Source organism: Vespa mandarinia, chromosome 12 (genome assembly GCF_050613455.1).
Source record: "Vespa mandarinia isolate Hongniang chromosome 12, ASM5061345v1, whole genome shotgun sequence".
NCBI classification, from domain to species: domain Eukaryota; kingdom Metazoa; phylum Arthropoda; class Insecta; order Hymenoptera; family Vespidae; genus Vespa; species Vespa mandarinia.
In genome coordinates this window covers 5,492,501-5,515,121 of record NC_140821.1, presented here as the reverse complement: position 1 = coordinate 5,515,121, position 22,621 = coordinate 5,492,501, and the positions used below count along the sequence as shown (strand labels likewise).

At 32.4% G+C, this 22,621-nt stretch overlaps 1 protein-coding gene across 1 annotated transcript in view; it reads right to left on the bottom strand.

Annotated features, from left to right (window-relative positions):
- Positions 1-22,621, bottom strand: part of nAChRalpha1 (nicotinic acetylcholine receptor alpha1) — a 121,662-nt gene that overhangs the window by 6,883 nt on the left and 92,158 nt on the right. The window contains exon 4 of the mRNA XM_035884353.2: positions 18,497-18,606. Within this exon, the coding sequence (XP_035740246.1) occupies positions 18,497-18,606 (110 nt within the window). The remainder of the gene's footprint in view (positions 1-18,496; positions 18,607-22,621) is intronic.

Sequence of the window (22,621 nt, the reverse complement as noted above, 5' to 3'; positions counted from 1 at the left end):
GTATGTGGGAAATAAGTCAAAAGAAGGAAGAAAAAGAGAAGCCCATTCATTTAGTTTTTTTTCTCTTTTTTTTCAAAATTATATGTATTTTTTTTTTCAAATCCTTAAGTATATACTTTAATATACCTATCATATTATTATAATAAAATTTGCAAAGAATCTTTACAATAAACTGAATATACAATTTCACAAAGATAGATCTCGATCGAATGGAAGGTCTTATTCACGGTCATTGATCTAAGAAAATCCAATAAGCTTTAATTGGTAAAGGAAAAGATAAGCTTCAAATAAATTTAGTTCAATTTAAAATTATCGTGAAAGAGAGAGAGAGAGAGAGAGAGAGAGAGAGACGGAGAGAGAATAAAATTGAGATGATAACTCCCGAAGAATATTCGACCGTATTCCTAAGGAAATGAAACTAGTAAGAAATAAACTTAGCGAAGATAATGCAAAAGCTTTTCTATTATATAAAGAGAAGAGAGGGAAAGAGAAGATAAGAGAGAGAGAGAGAGAGAGAGAGAGAGAGAGAGAAAGCGGATGTTCGAGCCGGTGGTGCTAGCGGCACGTTACGCCGCAGCTGTCGCTACTGCAGCTTTCTGCACTTGTTGCACTATTTTCTTCTACTCCTACCGTTCGTTCGCTCGGTTGGTCGCTCCATTATTATTAGCCACCACCGCGTAGCAACGGTTATTGCTGCTGAATTCCGCATCTCTGCGAACGCGCAGATTCATTTCGATCGATAATATATCTCACGAACTCTCTCTTGAATTTTTCATCACCCCCTATCGTCGTCTAATATCACGTGACAAGAAACTCTTATAGATCCATGACTCTCGTTCTATCCATTTTTTCCATTTTAAAAAATATTTCTAAAACTCGTTGGAAGAATGGAAGATATGATAAAAATAAAATGAGAACTTTTTACGTAGGGAGAATATGTAATATCTATAAATAATATCATTTATATGTAACACGTCCCACGTAGTTTCGTTACAAATGAATTTCGTATTAACAAGGAAGAATTTATATCGAAAGAATTTTCGATGAAACTCATAAGAGATACACATAAAAAGATTTAATCCGGTTCGTTTTCATACGCACGTCCGTATCCACTTTCATGAGATATACACCGATGCACCTTATAATCTTGTTATGAGCTAGTGTTGTCGACGTTAACGACACGTACCTATTGACGCGCGTGTTTGATGGCAACAAAAGCTTCGCATCGAGTAAAGTTACTATGCGTCTCTACTAATCAGGTTATAAGCGAGTTCATCCAAAAAGAGAGAGAGAGAGAGAGGAGAGATCGAGTGAATGTAGGTCTCCTCCTGCACTTTGCGGTTTGTCCGATAATTATATTTCTCTTATCGAAAATTTCCTAGGCCGGAGTGTAAAGCCGGAAATAGCCTACTTATCGTCGCTAGTAGAACTTTGTATTCGACATTAGAACATCGAAATCCCATTTACATCGTTGGTAACATCTTCTTTCAGGTCTCAACGTTCAAGGTCATATGTCTCGAATACATAGAAACTATGGATTCCGAGGATATTCTCTGTGACCTTTTTACCTGTCACACATTATCGATAAATATTCTGAATGATTTATGTACAATTTTAAATCAACAAAATCATTTATGAATAATAAACAAAAGTTTATTACACGTAATTAGATATTAAGATATTAGATATTAGATATTAGATAGTAGATATTTATTCACCTAAATTCATATCATTAATTTAATAAAAATTTAATAAAAATAATTTAATAAAAATATTAGACTACTTTTCAATATATATATATATATATATATATATATATATATATATATATATATATATAATATATATATATTAGGTGGATCGAAAAGTAATGTCGTTTCTGCGCATGTCGATATGTGGTTATGATTAAAAATAAAAACTTGTTAAAAATTTATTCGTTTGAATTTAATTTAAGAAAGCGACATTACTATAATATTACTAATATATATATAATATATATAAATATAATAATATATATATTATAATATTATTATTATTATAAAATATATTATATATACATTATGTAAATATATGTATAAAATATATTATACATATATTATGTATTATATATCTCTAGTTGTGCACACCTCAAAACAATTTCAAATTGTGCACTTGGGATATATTACACCCCAGGCACTTTGAACAGAAATGAAAATTGACACATGTGCAAAATGTTGACGCACACGTGCGTCCCTCAATTGTTCACAATATTTACTCCTAAAGGTCATATATCACTATTAGAAATATCTGCCCTTGAGAACTCATTGAATACTCGCTAAGAAAATGTATAGATAAAAAACTTGTCCGAGCTTAGGCATTTTTAGTCAAATATCTAGTTTTCAATAATGTGTCAAGCTGAGCAATAAATAAATAGTGGAAGTAGACGCCTAGGCGCGACGAGCTAAGGGTCTCAAGGACGCCTAGCCTTAAAATATCCATTGACATCCTCTAATATACACGATCACTAAAACAAAGGGGCACACATGGAATTGTTTAAACATTCCAACAAACTATCATACCCACGACCAATAAAGATATTACTTTTCCTTTCCAGATATTTTTTACTTAAACTCCTCCCTTTCCATTTCCCTTTCCTAATTCATTAATATCTTCGTGAATAGTTCAAGAGATATCTACAGACAATCGCATTAAAGCATTTGCATTCATCAGTAAGACAGCCGAGTATTACCAATATCATTAGCCTTACTTACATATACCTTAATCGAAGGAATTCAATACAATCTAAAATGCAACAGTGCAACTAACTACATATCATTACATAAGAACACATCAACAATTGTATCTTATTTCAACAAATATACTATGATAACTTAAATATGTTATATGTAATACTGTGGAATATTTACTATCGCGCATCTACTTCAAGAGCTTCATGAAATCCTTCAATAGAACGCGCGTTTTCCCATTAATTTGCAGGAACGCGGCGAGCAGTATTTTGCTAATGACCTTCAATGGTATCCTAGCCTAGTGTCGCTGCTCTTATTTATCTCGACCAAGTGAGTCTATAATACTGACGACAAGGAAAAGACGAGGTAAATTCTCCGTGCAAATCGACTATCATCGCTGGTCCGGTGCGAGACGCATATCTGAAAACATTCTTACAGTTTCGCCCTTACGACGCAACAGAAACATAGATGTCATACAGAATGAATAATTTTGATTTCAAAAAATTTTTGTATATTCTTTGAAGACTCGGAAATAATAATCAATAAATTTGAAAACGCATTTCTAATTTTGACATTGTAAAAAGTTTTCATGAATCATACAATGCGCAAAAATCGATTTTTTAATTTTTTTAATTTTCAAAAAAATCAAATATCTTTTTTAATTTTCAATATTTCAAAAAAAAAAAATTTAGTGGCATTATTATCTTGAGATAAACCTTTTCCAAAAAAAATTAAGTACTAAAATTGTCGTTACAAAATGTATGGTTATTTTGAAATACAAATATGACTCACTTTGAGAAGGAAATAGCATTCAATTATTCCATCAATCTTCATTATTTTTTGTTTTTTCTATTCATTTCACTGAAATATTCATACATACAAGTTCTTATCTTTACAAGGGCCTATAAAAGTACAAAATAATTAAATGTTTACACAATAAAAAAATAATTAAATGTTTACTTATGACCGATGTGCTGAACGCATAAGCCAACGTGATGCTTATCGCAAATTGAGCGTCTACAGAAGTGACATCCAATTTTAGTTTTCCTATCTTTCGAACATAGACAAATCATACATCAGCGTTGTTTTTTATATATTATAATTTCAGAAAATTCATTTGTATCCTACTCAACATCAAATCGGAATATGCTTTTAATTCTTAATCTTAAATCATTTCCAAGGAATGACATATTAAAATGCACTAATAAATAATCCTTACAAAGATGCTTATAAAGTTTTTTAAGACAAGATTGAGGGAAGATTGTAACATTTCTACCAGCATTTTTACATTTCAATAATATTCTATCATTTATAGTAGCCATATCTAACATCCTAAAGAAAAATGATATAACTGATCAAAAAAGTTGACTCCTTTATTTTCATTATAGTATTGTATAATAGCTGCTTTGTCATTCTCATTGATTGCATTGGATTTTCAATATGAATGAGACATAAAATTAGAAAATAATTTTTACCATCCTTGTATATAGAATCACATTTTTTAGAGTATGAATGGACTAAAAATTTTCAATAATAGAGAAACACAAATTAATGCAAAAACTACTTATTGTGCATGCTGGGTGTGATATACACCAAATTTTATAAAAACTTCAACTTTACTCGATCACAACTTAACGACTAACACAACGCGGACTATTCTAATGATTAGAATATAAAGATATATATCTCAACTACATATAAATGGCGGCACAAGTCCCATTCACAAACATTTACTTGTTTTAAATTGAGCTCAAAGTTGGTCTGTGGTGTCCTACACCCCAGGTGCATAACTAGGGATATATGTATGTATATATATAATAAACGATTATATAATATATAATATATAATATAATAAATGATTATATATATAATATATATAATAAATTATATATATTATATATATATATATATATATATATATATAATCATTCAATGATGATAAACTCCTTTGATTGTTATAATACTCTATAAGTAACATTCAACGAGTCAAGCCAGTGAACGAGATTGTGTTGAATGAGAAGCGAAGCTATCTTTCCGAGCAGCTTTAGGTTCGATAATCCGTTGCATGGGAGAAGATATTGCAGGCTAAAATATCTTCTACCGACTGAAGATATCCAAGAAAGAGAGACAGAGACAGAGATAAAGATTAGGACAGAAAGAGAGAGAGAAAGAGAGAGAGAGAGGTAGGAGTTGAATGCACTGTAAAGTTATATTCGATCGACGATCAAACGGGTAGACTGAATGGCGACGACTGATCATCGTAATTTGCACGAATGCGTCTACTACTCGATGTATCAGATGTTAAAGACCACTCCACCCTACCCAATCCACCCATCCCAATCCATCCTATCTAATCTCCCTTCTCTCATTAAAGGAGTAAGTACTCATTGACTTCTCTTTATCCTTTGGAAATTGCTCGGATGGAGAGTTTCGTATTCTCAAAAAGAAGGATAACTAATTGAAATTCGAGAACGATTTATTATCGATCAAAGGTGATTTTGAATATAAACGGGATAGTTCTTATGTCGTATGTTGTGCATCATGTGTCAAGCTCTCAAAGAGATCTCCAGTAATCCCACAAAAGATCTCTCTCTCTCTCTCTCTCTCTCTCTCTCTCTCTCTATCTCTCTCTCTTTCTCTCTCTCTCTCTCTCTCCTTCTCTCTCTTTCTCTCTTCCTTCCTTAATTTTAATTATATTTCAATATCTAATTCGTAATTATAAGGTAAAAAGATAATAAACAAAAGTAAAAATTTATTTAATCCGTTAAACGAGAATATTTTGAATCTGTAAATGTGGAAGTGTGAAATTGATTTAAATTATAAAAAAGAAAAATGATACGGAAGCAGACAAGAAACTCTGGATAAATTAATGAATCGTGAAATGAAAAATTGAGAACTATATAATGCTTTCTTTTAACAGTGATAAGAAATAAATTTACTTATGTTTTGTTATCACGCAAGAAGTTAAATCTCCATGACGAATTAATTAATCGTAATTTCATTAACTAATTGATTAACGTTGCAATTAAATATTTATTGATTTTATTTAATTGTTTTAATAAATTTTCGAATATTTATGATATACTACGAACATTTGTATTCACTCGATATTTATAGGTATACGTGTGTAAGTTGTTGAAAATGTCGATGTTTTCCATCGAAGAGATCGAAATTTGTAACTTTGTTCACTCGCAACAGAAGATATTCTCTGCTTTCCTCTTCAGCCTTCTCGCTCTCTTCTCGTTAATACGAAGCGTCACGTAATCACGAAAGCGAAGCGTCTTAAACTTTGCAAATGAACGCGACAGGAGTTGCCGTTTGTCCAAGGATCAAAACTTTCTTGAATTTGTATATGCGTGCGTGTGCGTAGATATATATATATATATATATATATATATATATATATATATACGTGTGAATGTTTGTGTTTGTGTTTGTGTTTGTATGTGTATCTGCTTTTATAAGCACGTAACCCCCCCTCTCTTCTCCTTTCATCCCTTTCTACTCACTTCCTTTCGTAGTTGCCCTATGATGAGAATGATTCTCAAGCGAGAAGTACCGCATGAATCCTAATCGCGTTTTGAATTTTGTGCATCCGACTACTATAAAGTCAAATTCGTATTTCTAGTAATCGATTACTTTCTTATTTCAGAATGCCAAAACTTTAAGTGAGATTAAATATTACAACGTTATTCTGTTAATTTCTTTTTCTTTTTTTCTTGCTATTGTTGAAAACGTTAAAATATTTAATAGTTTTTTAACAAGTTTTTTGATCGATTATTTTTAAAACTGTTTAAATATAAATAATAAAAGAACACATGGACGATATTACAAAACTATTTATCAGGAATATCAAATAATAATAAATATCTGATTACGTGACGTGAAGTTTACAAATATAAAAATAAAATTGTTATATTTATAACAAAAATAAATATAAAAAGATTGCGAACTAAATGAAGAGTTTTCCAAGCGATTTTGATAATAATTTCTATTGTAATATAGAATAATGAAAGTTCAGAGAATGAGATTATTATACCAGTAGAAAATAATAAATGATAATACAAAGGAATGATAATTGAATAAAATCTGTTTCATAAATAGTTTATCCTTGATTATTCGATTTTTCGATTTACAAAAGAAGAATATCCATAAAAGTACATAACGCAAAAAAAATAATTTATTATTTGTTAAGTATAGTTAGGAATAAAATATTGGAACAGCAGTGTGTTAATAATAAATGTATAAAAAACGATATAGTGATAGATCGTATCTGAAAAACATAAAATTCTGATGAAAATATTTCTAATTTCTGTTATTAGGAAGAAAGATCAATCACTATCGAGGAATTGTTTTCGATAATTTCTTCGCAACGCATTTTCTTATAACTTGAGAATTTGCTTTCGTGGAAAAATTTTATTCGAGGAGAAAAAGGATGAAACTCTTAACAGTATCGTGAAAACTATTCTTAGCGTGATCACTGGCGCGGAAAGGAAAGAAACGGTATAAATAAAAACGTGCTGGATGTTGGTATTCGTATCGCGTAGCGTGAATCATTTCCTTGATTTTTCCGCTTTTGCAGCTGTAGACTGAATAAGACGGAAAGAGACAGAAAGAGAGAGAGAGAGAGAGAGAGAGAGAGAGAGAGAGAGAGAGAAAAGGATGCAAAAAGAAAAGAAAAGAAAGAGAGAAAAAGAGAGAAAGATAGAAAGAGAGAGAAAGATAGAATGAGAGAGAAAGAGAGAGAAAACGGATCGATGCAAGTTTTGCGGTAGAACGAAAATTCGCGAATTTTGCAGCTCGTTTTTGTTACCTGTCCAACCTCCTCTCTCTCTCTCTCTCTCTCTCTCTTTCTCTCTTAACATGGCCATAGCGTATACGTAAGCTCGAGCGAGCGCTTCTATCTAATTAAAGTTGTATAGAGCGTAAATTTCAAAGTCGCACAGGACTCTATCTAAAGTAGATAAAACCGAGTACAAGCAGCACCGCGCGTGTAAGGACGGTTTCACGCTCGAGTCCGCCGTTGTTTCTCGTAATTACGTTCACGGGCAAGTTTGAAAAAAAAAATAGAAAGAAAAAATAAATAACGCCACTTAGGTAAAAGCAGAGAAAACAGAGAGAAAAATAATGTTATAAAAGAAGAAAGAAAATAAGAAACGTTACGTATACGATACCCCGTTAAACTAATCGAAGATCATCGATCTTATAAAGGTCAACTCTAACTGAAAAATGAAGAACGATGAAATAGCGCAACAAACGTGAAGATAAACGTTCGAAAGCGACAATAAAGAACGAGGTGGAGTAGAACGAGGTGGAGTAAAACGAGGCAGAGTTTATTGTACGGTATCGACGAGAAAAACGGAAGAGAGAGAGAGAGAGAGAGAGAGAAAGAGAGAGAGAGAGAGAGAGAGAGAGAGAGAGAGAGAGAGAGAGAATGAGAGAGAGAAAGCGCGTCTCTCCAGCAAGGAGTCAGTTACGTCAGATAAGAGATTTTTACAATCTCCCTTCGAACGTAAACATGAATCACGTAGGTCGCACCCATTTCTGTCTCGTAACACCAGCCAGGAAAGGAATCCTTAAAAGAGCCACTGTAACTCACAATAAACATTAACGCGTCTCGTGAGCCAACCTACGAATTGCGAGTATCTTTCTTTTATCTTTTTTCGACCTACCAAATGATGTGTATATGTGTATATGTGTGTATATATATATAAAACGAAAAGATATATATATATATATATATATATATATATATATAGCTACATATATATATCTTTTCTTTTTATTTCTCCCTTTCTCGTCTCGTGACAGCACTACGATCATTACAGTATAAGTATCGAGAGATCTACTAGAAAGATGAACTGTTTACACCCTTCAAATGACACCGACAACGAAAAAGGGAAGAAGAGGAAAAAAAAAGAAAAAAGAAAAGAAGGAAAAAGAAAAGAAAGAAAAAGGTAGCGGTAAAGTATGAGTAGAACAAGTAACAATGAAAATGTACACGGGCGTGTAAGAAATATTGTCCATAAAACTGTAACCTTTCTCGAGAATGTGCTTGCAACGATACCTACGGTGACCATCGAGAATATAACGGGTGTCACATTGAGAGTTGCGACAAACTGTCCGGGTGTGTAACGATAGCCGATGGTCTGGACGAGAAGGATTCTCATTTTTTCCGGAAGCACGCAGTGAGAAAAGATTATTGTGGATTTTGAGAGAAATGAGAAACGATCCATGATGTTGCCTTGAGATCTTTTCTTTTACTCTTTCACTTTTGACTCTTCTTTCTCTCTCTTTCTCTCTCTTTCTCACACACACACTTTTTCTACGCAAAGCAGTACCCTCATTTTTCCAAGTACAAGCCTGAAGAAAATATCTCTACGAGTGGAAGAGAATAGAGAAGCGTTGCAAGGCTCGTTAAAGAATATCCTTATTACTCTCACTATATATATATTCTATATATATGTATATATATATATATATGCATATATATTCTATATATATGTATATAGGTAGATTCAGTTGCGAAAGTGCAATGTTAGTTCTCCCTTCCTTTTTTTATTATTTCCTTTCTTACAAGAACGATATGAACAACTTTAAAGTAACAAAAGTTTTGAAAAACTTCTAAGACATTCGACATCTTCAATTAATCAATTTTTAATAAATACACCTGACAAAACGAAATAATAAATGATATTATATTTCGTTAGATCATTTTCTTCGTCTTTCTATTAACAAAAAAAAAATCCCTACTCAAATGCAATATTGTTCCCTCGTGTAAATGCAGACATACGCGAGACAACGAAAATACCGTCTGTTTATGCAAGGAAACGTGCGATAGCGAGTTCACTCCACCTCAGTCGGTCTCTAAGGGTAGTGATAAAGAGGAGAAAAAAGGAAGGTCACTCTGGAAGGCCAAATAAAGAATAAAAAGATTGGAAGGAGAATAAAAGAAGGAGAACGAAAGAGAGAGAGAAAGAGAGAGAGAGAGAGAAGAGGTACATAGAAGGAATGTTGGTGGTAGGTGGTTGGTTCTAACAGGGTACATGTACTTGGCATATTTTAGGTCAGCTAGCACCTAGTCGGCCCATTATAATGTGCCTGGTTGCTGTCGAGTACTCGACAAAGTACGAGCAAAAGAGAGAGAGAGAGAGTTAGAGAGAGAGGGGGATAGGAGGGAGGGACGCAAAGAATACCACGCACGATGCAACTGCAATGCCAAACATGTAATCGAACGTACGTACGAAGATTACTTGCTAAATATTCATATATTAAGCATATCAAATGATCCAGGGAAAAAAAGAAAAATGTGCGAATATGAATATTCGTAGATAACAAACATGAATGATTGATCGATTAGCTAATAGAAAATTGCCCGATTATCTGAAATTTTTGATAATGATATTAATGAAGAAGAAACAGCATATATAATAAATATTTACTCAATTAATAATTTAATTAATAAATGTTTCAGTATATTTTTTATATAAATAAATAGTAATAATAATAATATATATACACATACCTTCATGTATAATATTTATATTGGATTGGCATATAATATAATAAAAACTATTAGTCTTTTATTTAGATGTAAAATAATGAAAATTTCAACGTCACTTATTACCCAATATATTATTATAAATTTCCCTTTCTAATTTTCATTTTTCATATAACTCCTCTTTTAATACTTCAGTTCGTCGTATAGACGAAACACAAAATTACGTGACTATGTAACAAATCGTAATCCCAGCTGTCCATTACCTATCCATTAAACAGTTCGAATGGATAAAAGGGTCTTCTGCAAATTCGTACATACATATATATGGGGCACGCATACCCTCTATGTATACAGTCACGAAGTAGCGACTGAAGCGGTTTTGAACATCGCGTTTGAGTGTAGGTGTTACAAAATTGTCGAGAGACATGGCGAGGTGGACGGTGAGAGGAGAGAGGGAGAGCCAACGGTATTCGGTTACTTTGAGAGGGACATTACTTTGTTACCAGCCGCTTCTCATCCTCCGAGTAACGTTGGACCAGTCGTTGGTACAACGCGCTGACTGGATTATGTCGCTCGCATACTCTCTTTCTTTCTCTCTCTCTCTCTCTTTCTCTCTCCCTCTCGCTCTATCTCTATCTCTCTCTCTCTCTCTCTCTATCTCTATCTCTATCTCTCTCTCTCTCTCTCTCTCTCTCTCTCTCTCTCTGTCTCGGTCTCTCTCTCTCTCTCTCTCTCTCATACTCTCGCTCCTTTTCTATCTCTATCTTTATCTCTATCTCTGCTGCTCTTACGCGAGGTGCAGCTGTAGTAATCCGGTGATAATGGAGTAACGAGATTCCCGCACACGTACGTTCTCTGCATATTTTAACTTCGCATTTTGCGGCTTACGTTCCACCTATCCTTACGCTTCTCTTATTCTTCCTCCTCTTTTCTCCTCACCCTTCTTCTCCTTCTCCTAAACCTTCTCCTCCTCCATTTCTAACCCCTCTCCCTATTTTCCTACCCTACAAATTTGTTCAGCCTCGGTAGTTTCCATACCGCTACAAACGATAAGAAAAAGAGAAAGAGAGGGAGAAGGAGAAAGAGAGAAAGAGTGAGAGTGAGAGTAGAGGAGGCAATCAGATTGTAGTTTAATTGGCCTCTTAATTGCTCGTTATTAACTATATTTTAAAATCGCAACAATGATTAAAGAATCGAGATAAAAAGAGATAGAAAAAAACATTGTTTTAACGTTCTGTCAGAAAGAAAATTATTATTTTCTTTCTCCATTGAAATTTTATGCGGAATTTATTAATTTCTTTCTCTTCTTGTCTCGTGATATTGCTTTTTTTCTTTTCTTATTAATTTTTAATAATATAAATATTACATGTCACGATATATAATTATATTTGTCTATTAATTAATACACTGATTATAAATAAAAATAAATGAATGAACGAATTAATGTATGAATCCAAAATTAAATGTAAAATCGAAAATTGTTTGATCGTATTTTTATAATAAAAATTACTAACAAAAAGTAATTTTCTCATTACTTTTTCACGATAACGTTTTTTCCCTTCCTTGGTAGAATATTTTTTTATTTCTATAAGAAGAAAACCTTTTGCCACTTGTTCTAGCAATTCTATACTCAATGTTCACGCCTTTTATGCCATGCCATGCTAAAGAAAGGATGTATACATATCGCCGCTCCTGAAACGCCCTCGATTGTACATACACACACATACATATATATGCACGTACACATCGTACGCACATACGTACGTTCATGTATATATATATATATCGAAAAACGCGCGAATTCTAGCGCAGTCAGATAAAGGGAAAGAGAAAAAAGATGTAAAAGAGAAGAAACAAAATCCGCTCAAGAAACGAGCTCTCGTTTTTTTATTTCTTTTTTCTCACTTTTCCTGTGCTTTTTTCTTTCTCTCTCTCTCTCTCTCTCTCTCTCTCTCTCTCTCTCTCTCTGTATTTCTTTCTATCTATCTATCTATCTATCTATCTATCTATCTATCTATCTATCTATCTATCTATCTATCTATCTATCTATCTATCTATCTATCTATCTTTCTCCCGCTTTTCTTCAAGAGAAACACAATTTCTTCGATGCCATATTTCGAATAGAAACATGTAAGATCACACATGTTAAAGCTCCTGAACTACTGCTTGCCCGCCTGCATGTCTGTCTGCCTGCCTGCCTGCCTGCCTGCCTGCCTGCCTGCCTGCCTGCTTACCTTCTAGTAAGCGATAGTCGACACTCGATTACTTCTCCACGCGCAACGACGAAGAAACACCGGTCTTCCTTGGCGAAGTGCACTTTGCGGCTTGAAAAGAAAATAAAAAGAGAAAGAGAGAGACAGAGAAAGAAAGAAAAAAGAAAGAAGAAAAAAGAAGAAAGAAAGATAAAGAGATATATATAGAAAGAGAGAGGAAAAAAAGATTAGATTAGGGGAAGACGTCGATAAATCGAAAGAAAAAAAAATGATAGAAATAAAAAGAAGAACTAGGATCAGAGTGAGAGAGAGGGAGAAAGAGAGAGATAGAAAAATAGAGAAAATCTCTAAAATATCGATTCGGCATCATATTTTACATAATTCGTCGATTCAGAAATGATAAGTAATGTAAGAAAAAATGAAATAGAAAATGGAACATCTAAGATAGAATGAGAAATATTAGGAAGAAAATAGAAAGGAAGTTTTTAATCAGCAATCTTTCTCTCTCTCTCTCTCTCTCTCTCTCTCTTTCTCTCTTTCTCTAATTAAAACGAAAGATTAGTTTGTAATCACGTATGTTAGTTTAAGAAAGTTTAGCTTATTATTTATCACGAAAGATTTAAATTAAAGTTACTCTACTCTTCATGAAATTCGTTATCATTCATCTCCCTCTTTCTCTTTCTCTTTGTCCTGCACTGATAGTCGTAAAGTTTAAATTACTCGCTTTAGCCAGCGTGTTATACGTGGCACAACATACATATGTACATACATCAAAGAGGTAGATAGACGACTTGCGGACGGGCGTGCACGTGACCATTGGCGCGCGCACGTTTTCACGGTATCGTGTAGTTCCTTCATTCGACACTAACGTTTATTCCTACACTGGCACATTATAATTGCATTCTCGATACTTGGAAATAGTAAGCTTTTGTCGACTGACGGTTAAAAGCATACTGGATATTATTATGGCGCTAATTACGGAAGAAACAATACGCTTCGAAGTATCTATAATTTTCGCTAAGAGATAGCAAGAGAGAAAGAGAGAGAGAGAGAGAGAGAGAGAGAGAGAGAGAGAGAAAGAGAGAAAGAGAGAAAAAGAGAGAGAGAGAGAGAGAGAGAGAGAGAAAGAGAGAAAGAGAAAAAAAGAGAGAGAGAGAGAGAGAGAGAGAGAATATAGATACATTTGTTTGTGTATATGTATATGTGACAAACGAGCAAGACGACTCTACTGAAATGAAAGTGGCGTAGGCGAGAGACCGAAGAGAAACACGGTATGCAGATTCGGTTCGATTAATTTTAGGTGCATGCAAAATTAGGGGGGTTGGTAATTTATGCGCCATAAAGGAATGCACGGCATCATTTCGACGAATATTACACTTTACGGTCGATACAACGAGAATTAGGAGAGAGAGAGAAAGAGAGAGAAAGATGTATATATATATATATATATATATATATATATATATATATACATAGATAAACATATATGGTATATATGTGTCTGTACATACGGATAATAAAATCAAGAGATAATTAGCAAATGTATATCCATCGACTATTTCAATCATATCTCATCAAATTTTCTTCTCTTCTTATTTATTTTTTTTTTCTTATAGTTAAATATAAACGATATTTGATAGTGTACAAAAAATTAAATATAATAATAGAATATTTCCAGTTTATGCCTTATCTTTTTATCATTAATACTGATTTTACAAAAAAAGTAAATTAATCGTAGAATAATTTGCATTCAGTTTATATGGTACATATTGTAATTATTATAAAAATTATAATCAATATTCTTATAACGTATATCATGTTTCAAATCCTATAAAGATACGATCGCATTAATTGCATTATTAATTTATACTGTTTGATATTGATATTCATATGTTATCTTTCTTACACAGTAAACATTTCCGTTATCGTTTAGAATATGTTAACGTTAATACAAATACATTATGTAATTATTATTATTATTGTTATTATTATTATTAAATATTTTGTTTTGCATTAATAAAGTACATAATAACAAAAAAAAAATTCTTTCCTCAATCATATTACGTTTTATTACAATATTTCTATACTCACATATTTAAAAAAAAACTCCTAACAGATAAATTCGTTCTTGAAAAAAGAAAATTTAACATTGTTGTAATAACAAATCTTTTAAAATATTAACTTATTAAAACCAATTTATAATTTCTAATATCAACTCAATATATTGTTAATGAAAGTATTTAGCCAAATCAAAAATGACTAAAGCGATATATTCTAATAATATGTAATAAATGTACTGTTCAATGTCTAAAGTGAAAATATCTTGAGTGATAGAATTTCAAAAAATCTCTTCTACGTAACAACAAAAATATGGAACAAAAGTATCATCCAAATTTTGTCGAATTTAATTCTCGATTAAGATGATCGGTAAGAAACAATTATTCGCCGTATCCATTCTTTTTCCACAACGGATTATCCGTAATTCTTAAAATCTTTTGAAAAAAAAAAAGAAAAACGAAAAACAAAAACCGAAAAAATAAACAAAAACAACGAATACGATCCTCAGTTGTATCATTTAAAACGTCTTCCACTTCCACCGATAGTTCCGAAAAATTCTTTTCTCGAAGTAGACGCCAACAGTGAACGTTGCTGTTTGGATATTAAACGGGGGTGAGAAGAGAGAAAAAGTGGAAAGGAAGAGGTCGAGACGGAGGAAAAGAAGGGAGGAAGGGAGGAGGGAAGAGTGGAAAAAAAAGAACAAGAAGAACGACGATGTCAACGGCAAATTTCCCGAGCGTGAATCAACGAGTGCAAACGAAACATTTAATGAAACGTACGGGCTTGTAACCCCTTCTTCCTAACCCTCTTTCAATCCCTTTCTTTCTTTCTCTCTCTCTCTCTCTCTCTCTCCCTCTCTCTCTCTCTCTTTCTCTTTTTCTTTCTCTTCTTCCCCTGCGTCTCTCTTGAATTGCTTTAAAACTACAACTCAAAACTCAGAGAAGGATATTTACCCAACGGATTACTGGGAGAGACTGAAAGAAAAAGAGAGGGAGAAAGAAAGAGCGTCAACTTCGCCAGACGTCAAAGAATATTTCCGAAGCACTTTTCGTGTTTGCCTTGATATTAGCCACGCTACGGCGACCAATGTCTACTTATATGTAAATTTCAAAAGGATTTCTCGACAACGCATTAGTCATGTTTTTACGTGAATACCTATACACACACACACACACACACACACACAGACACATGCATGCATACGTATATATAATATGTATATATTATATGTGGTTACATATACCTTCTCGGTTTTAATTTCACACGTGGAAAACGACTTTCTAGATAAGATTCAGAATCGATTTTCCCCAGAGAGGCTTAATGGGAAGAAAAAAAAGTTCGAGAAGAAAAACCAGATTGTTATTCGAACGACGTGGGGAATTAAATATTTTCTTTTAATTACAGATTAATCAAAATTAAAGAAAACTTGTTTAATGTGAAGAAATCTGTTGGAATAAAGTTTTTTTGAAAATACACTTATAACTTCATGATTACAGACAAAGACGAAAGAATTTTCTTTGATTTATAAGTTGAAAATCTTTGATTTCCTTTTTTTTTATTTCTTTTTTCCTTCTGTAATTTAAATATCTAGCACGATTATAAATATTATCTAAATAAAAGTCTAATAAAATGTTCAGTTGACTTGGATAAAAGTTATTTTTAAATAAAAATATTGTTTCTTTTTTTTTTTTTATAAAACGGACAGAAAGAAAGAGAGAGAAAGAGAGAGCCTTTCGACGAATTTAAGAATTATTAAATACTACGATACACAAAAAGATTATAATAATTATTTGAGAATGAATCTAACGTTTGCACGATTAAAACGTATAGTGTAAAATATTCGACCCATAAACGACAAAATCCCTCACGAGACGATCACGCGGTTCTCACTATCACTGTGGTGATCAATTATTCGGGAAATGAAATCGCGAGCATACGATAGAATGCATTCTGAAATGCAATATAGAATGATAGCACTTGCACTATGGTAAGGTTTAAACATGAATATTTATAAATATATTTCTGCATTCCTATCGTAACATCGATATGCAACCATCAATTATACATTCATGGAATATGTATATATATATATATATATTTATATATATATATTTCGGAATATATATATATATATATATATATATATCATTTATGGAATATTACTATATATATACATATATATCTATTGTCCACGAAAAAGTCTGCAATCACACGGACATAACTATGAATATTCACCATTTATTAATATATTCGTAGTTCATTAAACGTCTACGTTCATCGGCTATCAAAAGATATATCGAAATTAAAAACTCTTTCGAGCGTAAACATGCAGTGATAAAAAAAAAAGTTACTTCTTCATATAGCGTACTTCTTCGAATATATAAAAAATATTATATATTCGAAGAGACACCCAAAAAAAGGAATCAAAAAATGGTACAAGATAATTATCTTTTGTTTTCCTTTACATTTTCAAATTCCGTTGGCTAATATTGAAGAAACGAAAGATACAAATCAGATGCTCTTTGATCCTTTAATTCTTGATTCAAAGATACTACCGTTCGCAGTTTTTTCGCCCATAGATTTGTGACTACAGGACAAAGACAAAGACAAAGAGAGAGAGAGAGAGAGAGACAAACAGACAGTCAGGGAAGTAGAGGAAGAAAATAGTAAAAATAAAGAATCATGAATTGTGAAAAGTAGGAGGAAAAGGATAGAGCAAAGTAAAAGCCATCGTTGCCAAACGAGCGAGATTCGCTCCAAAGTGGTCTCGACTTAACCTTCTCTCTATCTATCTATCTAACCATCTATCTATCTATACATCTATCTATCTACTTACTTCTCTCTCACTCAGGAAAGCATCGTACATACAAGCAAAATGCATCCTATTTCGTAAGGAAGGAGAATATGTGAGATAGATAAGAGTGCAAGAAGCGAGCTTCTCTCTTTTCCGTGCTGTGGATTTTCAAAATGGCCGTAAGAAACGCGCTCGACTATAACCGTTCCTCCGAGGAATATTTTCTGGAACTTTATGAGGCACGTAGACCTCTCTCTCTCTCTCTCTCTCTTTCTCTCTCTCTATATATATATATATATATATAAATATATATATATATCTATCTATCTTTTTCTCTTTCTCTCTGTCTGTCTCTTTCTCTGCAATAACGAATGATGACACTTCTTTTCGTAATTCAAAAAGCGAAGGGAAAAAAAAATTTAACATAAAGTTCGATCTTAAATCGTCCTTAACTCGTATATACCTATACATATCCACACATACACACATATACTTTTCTTATGAAAAGTAATATCTCTGACCTGAATATGATATATTATAAATGATATCCCGTGTACACTCGAGTAATTCCTTTTTCTCTCGTGCTACATTTATACGGAAGAATCGCCTTTAAGACTTTTAGAGGCTCGGTAGATACGAATAAAAAGAAGAATAAGAAGAAAAGAAGAAAATGGAGAATCTAAGGACGAGAAGTAAGAAGACGTTTCCTAGTCTTTCGCGAGAAAGCAATTTTATTTTTCCGTCGAGGGACCATAGACTCAGTACAATATGGCTTTCTTTTCTCTCTCTCTCTCTCTTTCTCTCTCTCTCTCTCTCTCTTTCCAAGAAATTATGTAGGTCAGTAGTTTAAATGTCCAGCACCACTCGACTCGTCGCGACGAGAGGTGCAACTTGCCTCGTAGCCAAAACAAAATCACCAGGGTGGTCGCCTGAACCTTTCTCTCTCTCCGTACAGTTTATATGGGTCAGCAATTTTTGCACGAAATTTATACATCCAGCTAGTACTTCTGGCTCTTACTATGCTATCGTCAACAGGTACTCTTATAGAGTAAGTAACGACCCTGGCTTGTCATGATAAAGCGATAAAGTAATAAAGTTGAATAATTCGATTTTCCTTACGATGACATCATTTCTTTTTTATCGTAAATAACATCCTTCCGTGCGATATAAAGAGAAGAAAAAACAAAACAAAAAACCTACTCACTTATTGTAAAGTACAATGTCAGGCAGCCATATATGTTCCGATGGTACATGAAGGGTCTCGACGCCGCCATAGTCATCCGGATTCCACTTCAGCTTGTAATCGTTCCACTCCTGAAAAAGAAAAAACAAAAAACATGAGCTAAGTAAGATGAAATAAGACGAGGATCAACGTAGATAACTATGAGAAATGTTGGAGTTCAACTTCACAACGATTTTTCAAGAAATATTACTACGATGGATCCATTAAATATAATACCTATATCTTATTAAATATTTTTACATCATAAATCATGAGTAAGAAAGTAAAATGAATTTAATTTAATTTTATTTAATTAATTTCATTTAATTTTATTTCTTGTTTTCTTTTATTTTTCAATGGAAATACGCTAATGATTACGATTACATTTGATATCAAAGCGATAGAGATAAATTTTGATCGAAGGATACCTATAAAGAAATGTACCTACATTCGTTTCAAAAAATATAATAATAAGGATTATCTCATTCTTGCTTTTTTATTGTCTCTCTCTCTCTCTCTCTCCCTCTCTCTCTCTCTCTCTCTTTGTATCTTTTAATTTCCGACGAATTCCATGTAGAAACAGGAAGATAAAGACGTAACTACAGTAAAGCGTACCTTCCCAACCGCAAGGACAAACCGCACTGTACGATATACGTAATCAATTTTCCTTCTCTGGCCCTTCCGCAATGCGCTTCCGTATATTCAATCTTAAGAGTCTCTCAACCCTCTTTCAACGATCATTGTTTCCATGCCTTTGAATCTTACAGGAATTTAACGAAATAATCAACATCGATCTCGATCATGCATGTAGTATGATCAAAAGAACAATTTAAAAGTAAAACGATTTATTTTCTCTCAATAAATTAGAAAATTAAAGAATTGTTTTCTTCGCTAATATATATTTTGAGCTAATTTATCTTTATATTTGTTAACTTTTTTTGTATCTTTTATTTTTATACATGTAGTTTTAAAAGTTTCAACTTGATAGATTATATAACGTTGTTAATAATTCGTTGTTAGAAAGTCTGAAACCACATTATTTAAAATACGTTAGATATATATATATATATGTGTGTGCGTGTGCGTGTGTGTGTGTGTATGTATGTATGTATGTATGTATGTATATAAAGATATTTCAATGTTTACGTTTATAAAAATGTTGAGAAAAAACATGTCAAACTTTCACCCTAGTAGAAAAGTATCCAAGTTGGGAATGGGTTAAGTGAGATCTTATTTCTTAGATTCACTTCTCAAACCAACACGGCTTACGTGCTCGAATTGGATGGAACGACTTAAGGAAGGGAAAATAATTACTACGACGACCTCGGTTTATATTTTTTGCTTTCATCCTTCTTTCCCCTTTTACTTTTTACGTGAAAATCTCGGATTGTAAAAGATTTCACGAGAAATGACGAGGTCTATCGACTTCGTGCCGACGTACGCGGAATCAGGAAAAAGAGAGAGAGAGGGGGGTAGGGAGAAAGGAAAGAAAGAAAGAGAAAATAAATAATAATAAAAAAAAAAGGAAAAAGAAAAAAGAAGGAGGAAAGAGATAAGAAAGAAAGGAAAAAAAAAGAGAGAAAGAAGAAAGCTCTTTGAAAAGTAAAAAAAGCTGACCAGCGTGGTGCGCCGTCACGTCGTCGCCTCGTTATTCGTTCGCTTGTTAATTCTCTCGTCCGTCGAGAGTCGAAATAATTGCGTCGATCGATAGAAAAGATGGGAGAGTGAGAGAAAGAAAGAAAAAAAGAGAGAAAGAGAGAGACCACGCAAGTGAGTCCGCGTTTTTTATAAGAAAGAAAGAACAATGGAATATCCAACGCTCGAGTATTTGAACATTTTTAATTGTTCGACCGGTGACCTGTGCTCGAAAAAAACTCGCTTCGTCTCTTTATGAATTAAACATTATTTTTACTTCGATTTTCAACTACACTTTTGCTCTTCCTTATGAAGATTACATCGTAATATCTTAAAAGAGGAATATCTCAGAAATTCCAAAATTTATGAAACTTTTTGAATATATATATATATATATATATATATATATATATATATATATTTATATATATAAGATCGGAATAGATCAGAGATATACATATTTTATTTTAAAATGGATAAATTGATTTACTTTTTTTTATTTATAATAATAAACTTTAATATAGATTTATAAAAAAAACCTATATATATATATATATGTATTGTTGTGTGCTATACGTGTGTACTATACGTGTGTACTCATACGTATATTTACACAATCTGTCCGATTAAAATGTGTTCAGTTTAATTCATAATTACAATTGGAAATTTATATAATCAAATTTTAATATACATATATACATTCTTAATACATCAAACAGATTATACGTATTATGTACCTATATCTGTAAAAAATAAATCAATAAAAAGTATTGATGATCAATTTAATTTTAATTAATGTAATTTATTCAGAAAGAGAGAGAGAGAGAAAGAGAGAGAGAGAGAGAGAGAAAGAGAGAGAGAGAGAAAGAGAGAGAGAGAGGGAGAAAGGAAAAAATATTGAAAACGGCCAGCTACAAAAAGTAACTTTTTACTTTGAAGATAATTCCTTGCATATCGACATAATTTCATAATTTTTAGAATTTCTGGAATTTTGTATTTTTCATTATTAGATATGATCATTATGAATTTAAAAATCATGAAGATTATAGAAATTATTCTTAATATTTTACGATTCGATGAAAACACGTTAAATATTAAGTCAATATCTTTATTTAATATATGATACTTTTTTCTTTTTTAATTATAACAATGTCGTCATATTTGTATTATATTAATCTATTAAATCTTAATTTCATTGTTATTGAGCGCGATAATTATTATTTAATTAGTAATATTAAAAAATTAAAAATCCTTATTTATATATAATTAAATAAACAATAGGGGATTCAATTTCTAGCAAATAAAGTGCTTCAAAGTCGGAACATGGTGCTCGCGTGACTTCCTCTAAACATCATTACTCTTTAAGCGTCAGCCGAGAACATAACACGCAGCACTTTAATTAAGTACGAATACGTTTGGTAGAGAATATGTTAGATACAAAGACGAAATAGCACAAACCTAATAAATAAGCAGGTCGTTCAACATTGCTCAAGGCATATAAATAATTGATTTTTCGTTTACGAATTCGTATTTAAATTAAATAAATAATTAAAAAGAACTCGAATATGGCGTCGCTCGATGTATATGTATATAATAAAAAAAAAGAAAAATTAATTGTTTATATAAAACATCGAATGTTCGTTATATCGATGAAAATTCTTTTCTTATCACTTTTTTCTTTTTCGTTATAATAATTTAATCAATAACGAGTTCTATTGAGAGATTATAAGTTCGCAATTTTCTACGAACAATTCGTGATATTTACCTTTATTTTGACAATTTCCATCAGAGAAACGTATTTTTTAAATAAAATTGAACGAAGTGGCGATGCATTTAGAAGGTACACGGACTTCATAAAACGTTTCGCGAAATTGAGAGCAGGGCTGGCGGAGCGTCGATAAGTGCGTACACTGAGAATTTAATTTTCGAGAAAATGAATTTAATTTTCCGTTCGTTCATTTTTATTTGGTTTCTCTAGCGTGAATGAGAGGAACTGAAGTAGGGAAGGAAAGAGAGAGAGAGAGAGAGAGAGAGAGAGAGAGAGAGAGAGAGAGAGAATGAGAGAAAGAGAGAGAGAGAGAGAGAGAGAATGAGAGAAAGAGAGAGAGAAAGAGAGCCACATGCAATTAGTAGAACATCAACGTAATAAAGTCAGCGACAATTATGAGCTACTATTCGCGAATAAACACAAATCCTTTTAAAAGCTAACTTCATTACTGATTATTTTCTAAAAGAGATGGCTCTCTTTCTCTCTATCTCTTTTTCTCGAAGACATCTTCAAAAGGAATTGGACAGAAATCGTACTTTCATACGCTTGAAAATTTTTAAAGGAATGTTTCAAACTCGCCGATATATGCGTATTTGATCGATGATCGCCATAATTCAAAAAGTTAGAATCACAAATTTTTCAAAGATATTCATTCGAAAACATATTTGAGAAGTTTAAGTTTTTACGTAATATATGAGTTCTCT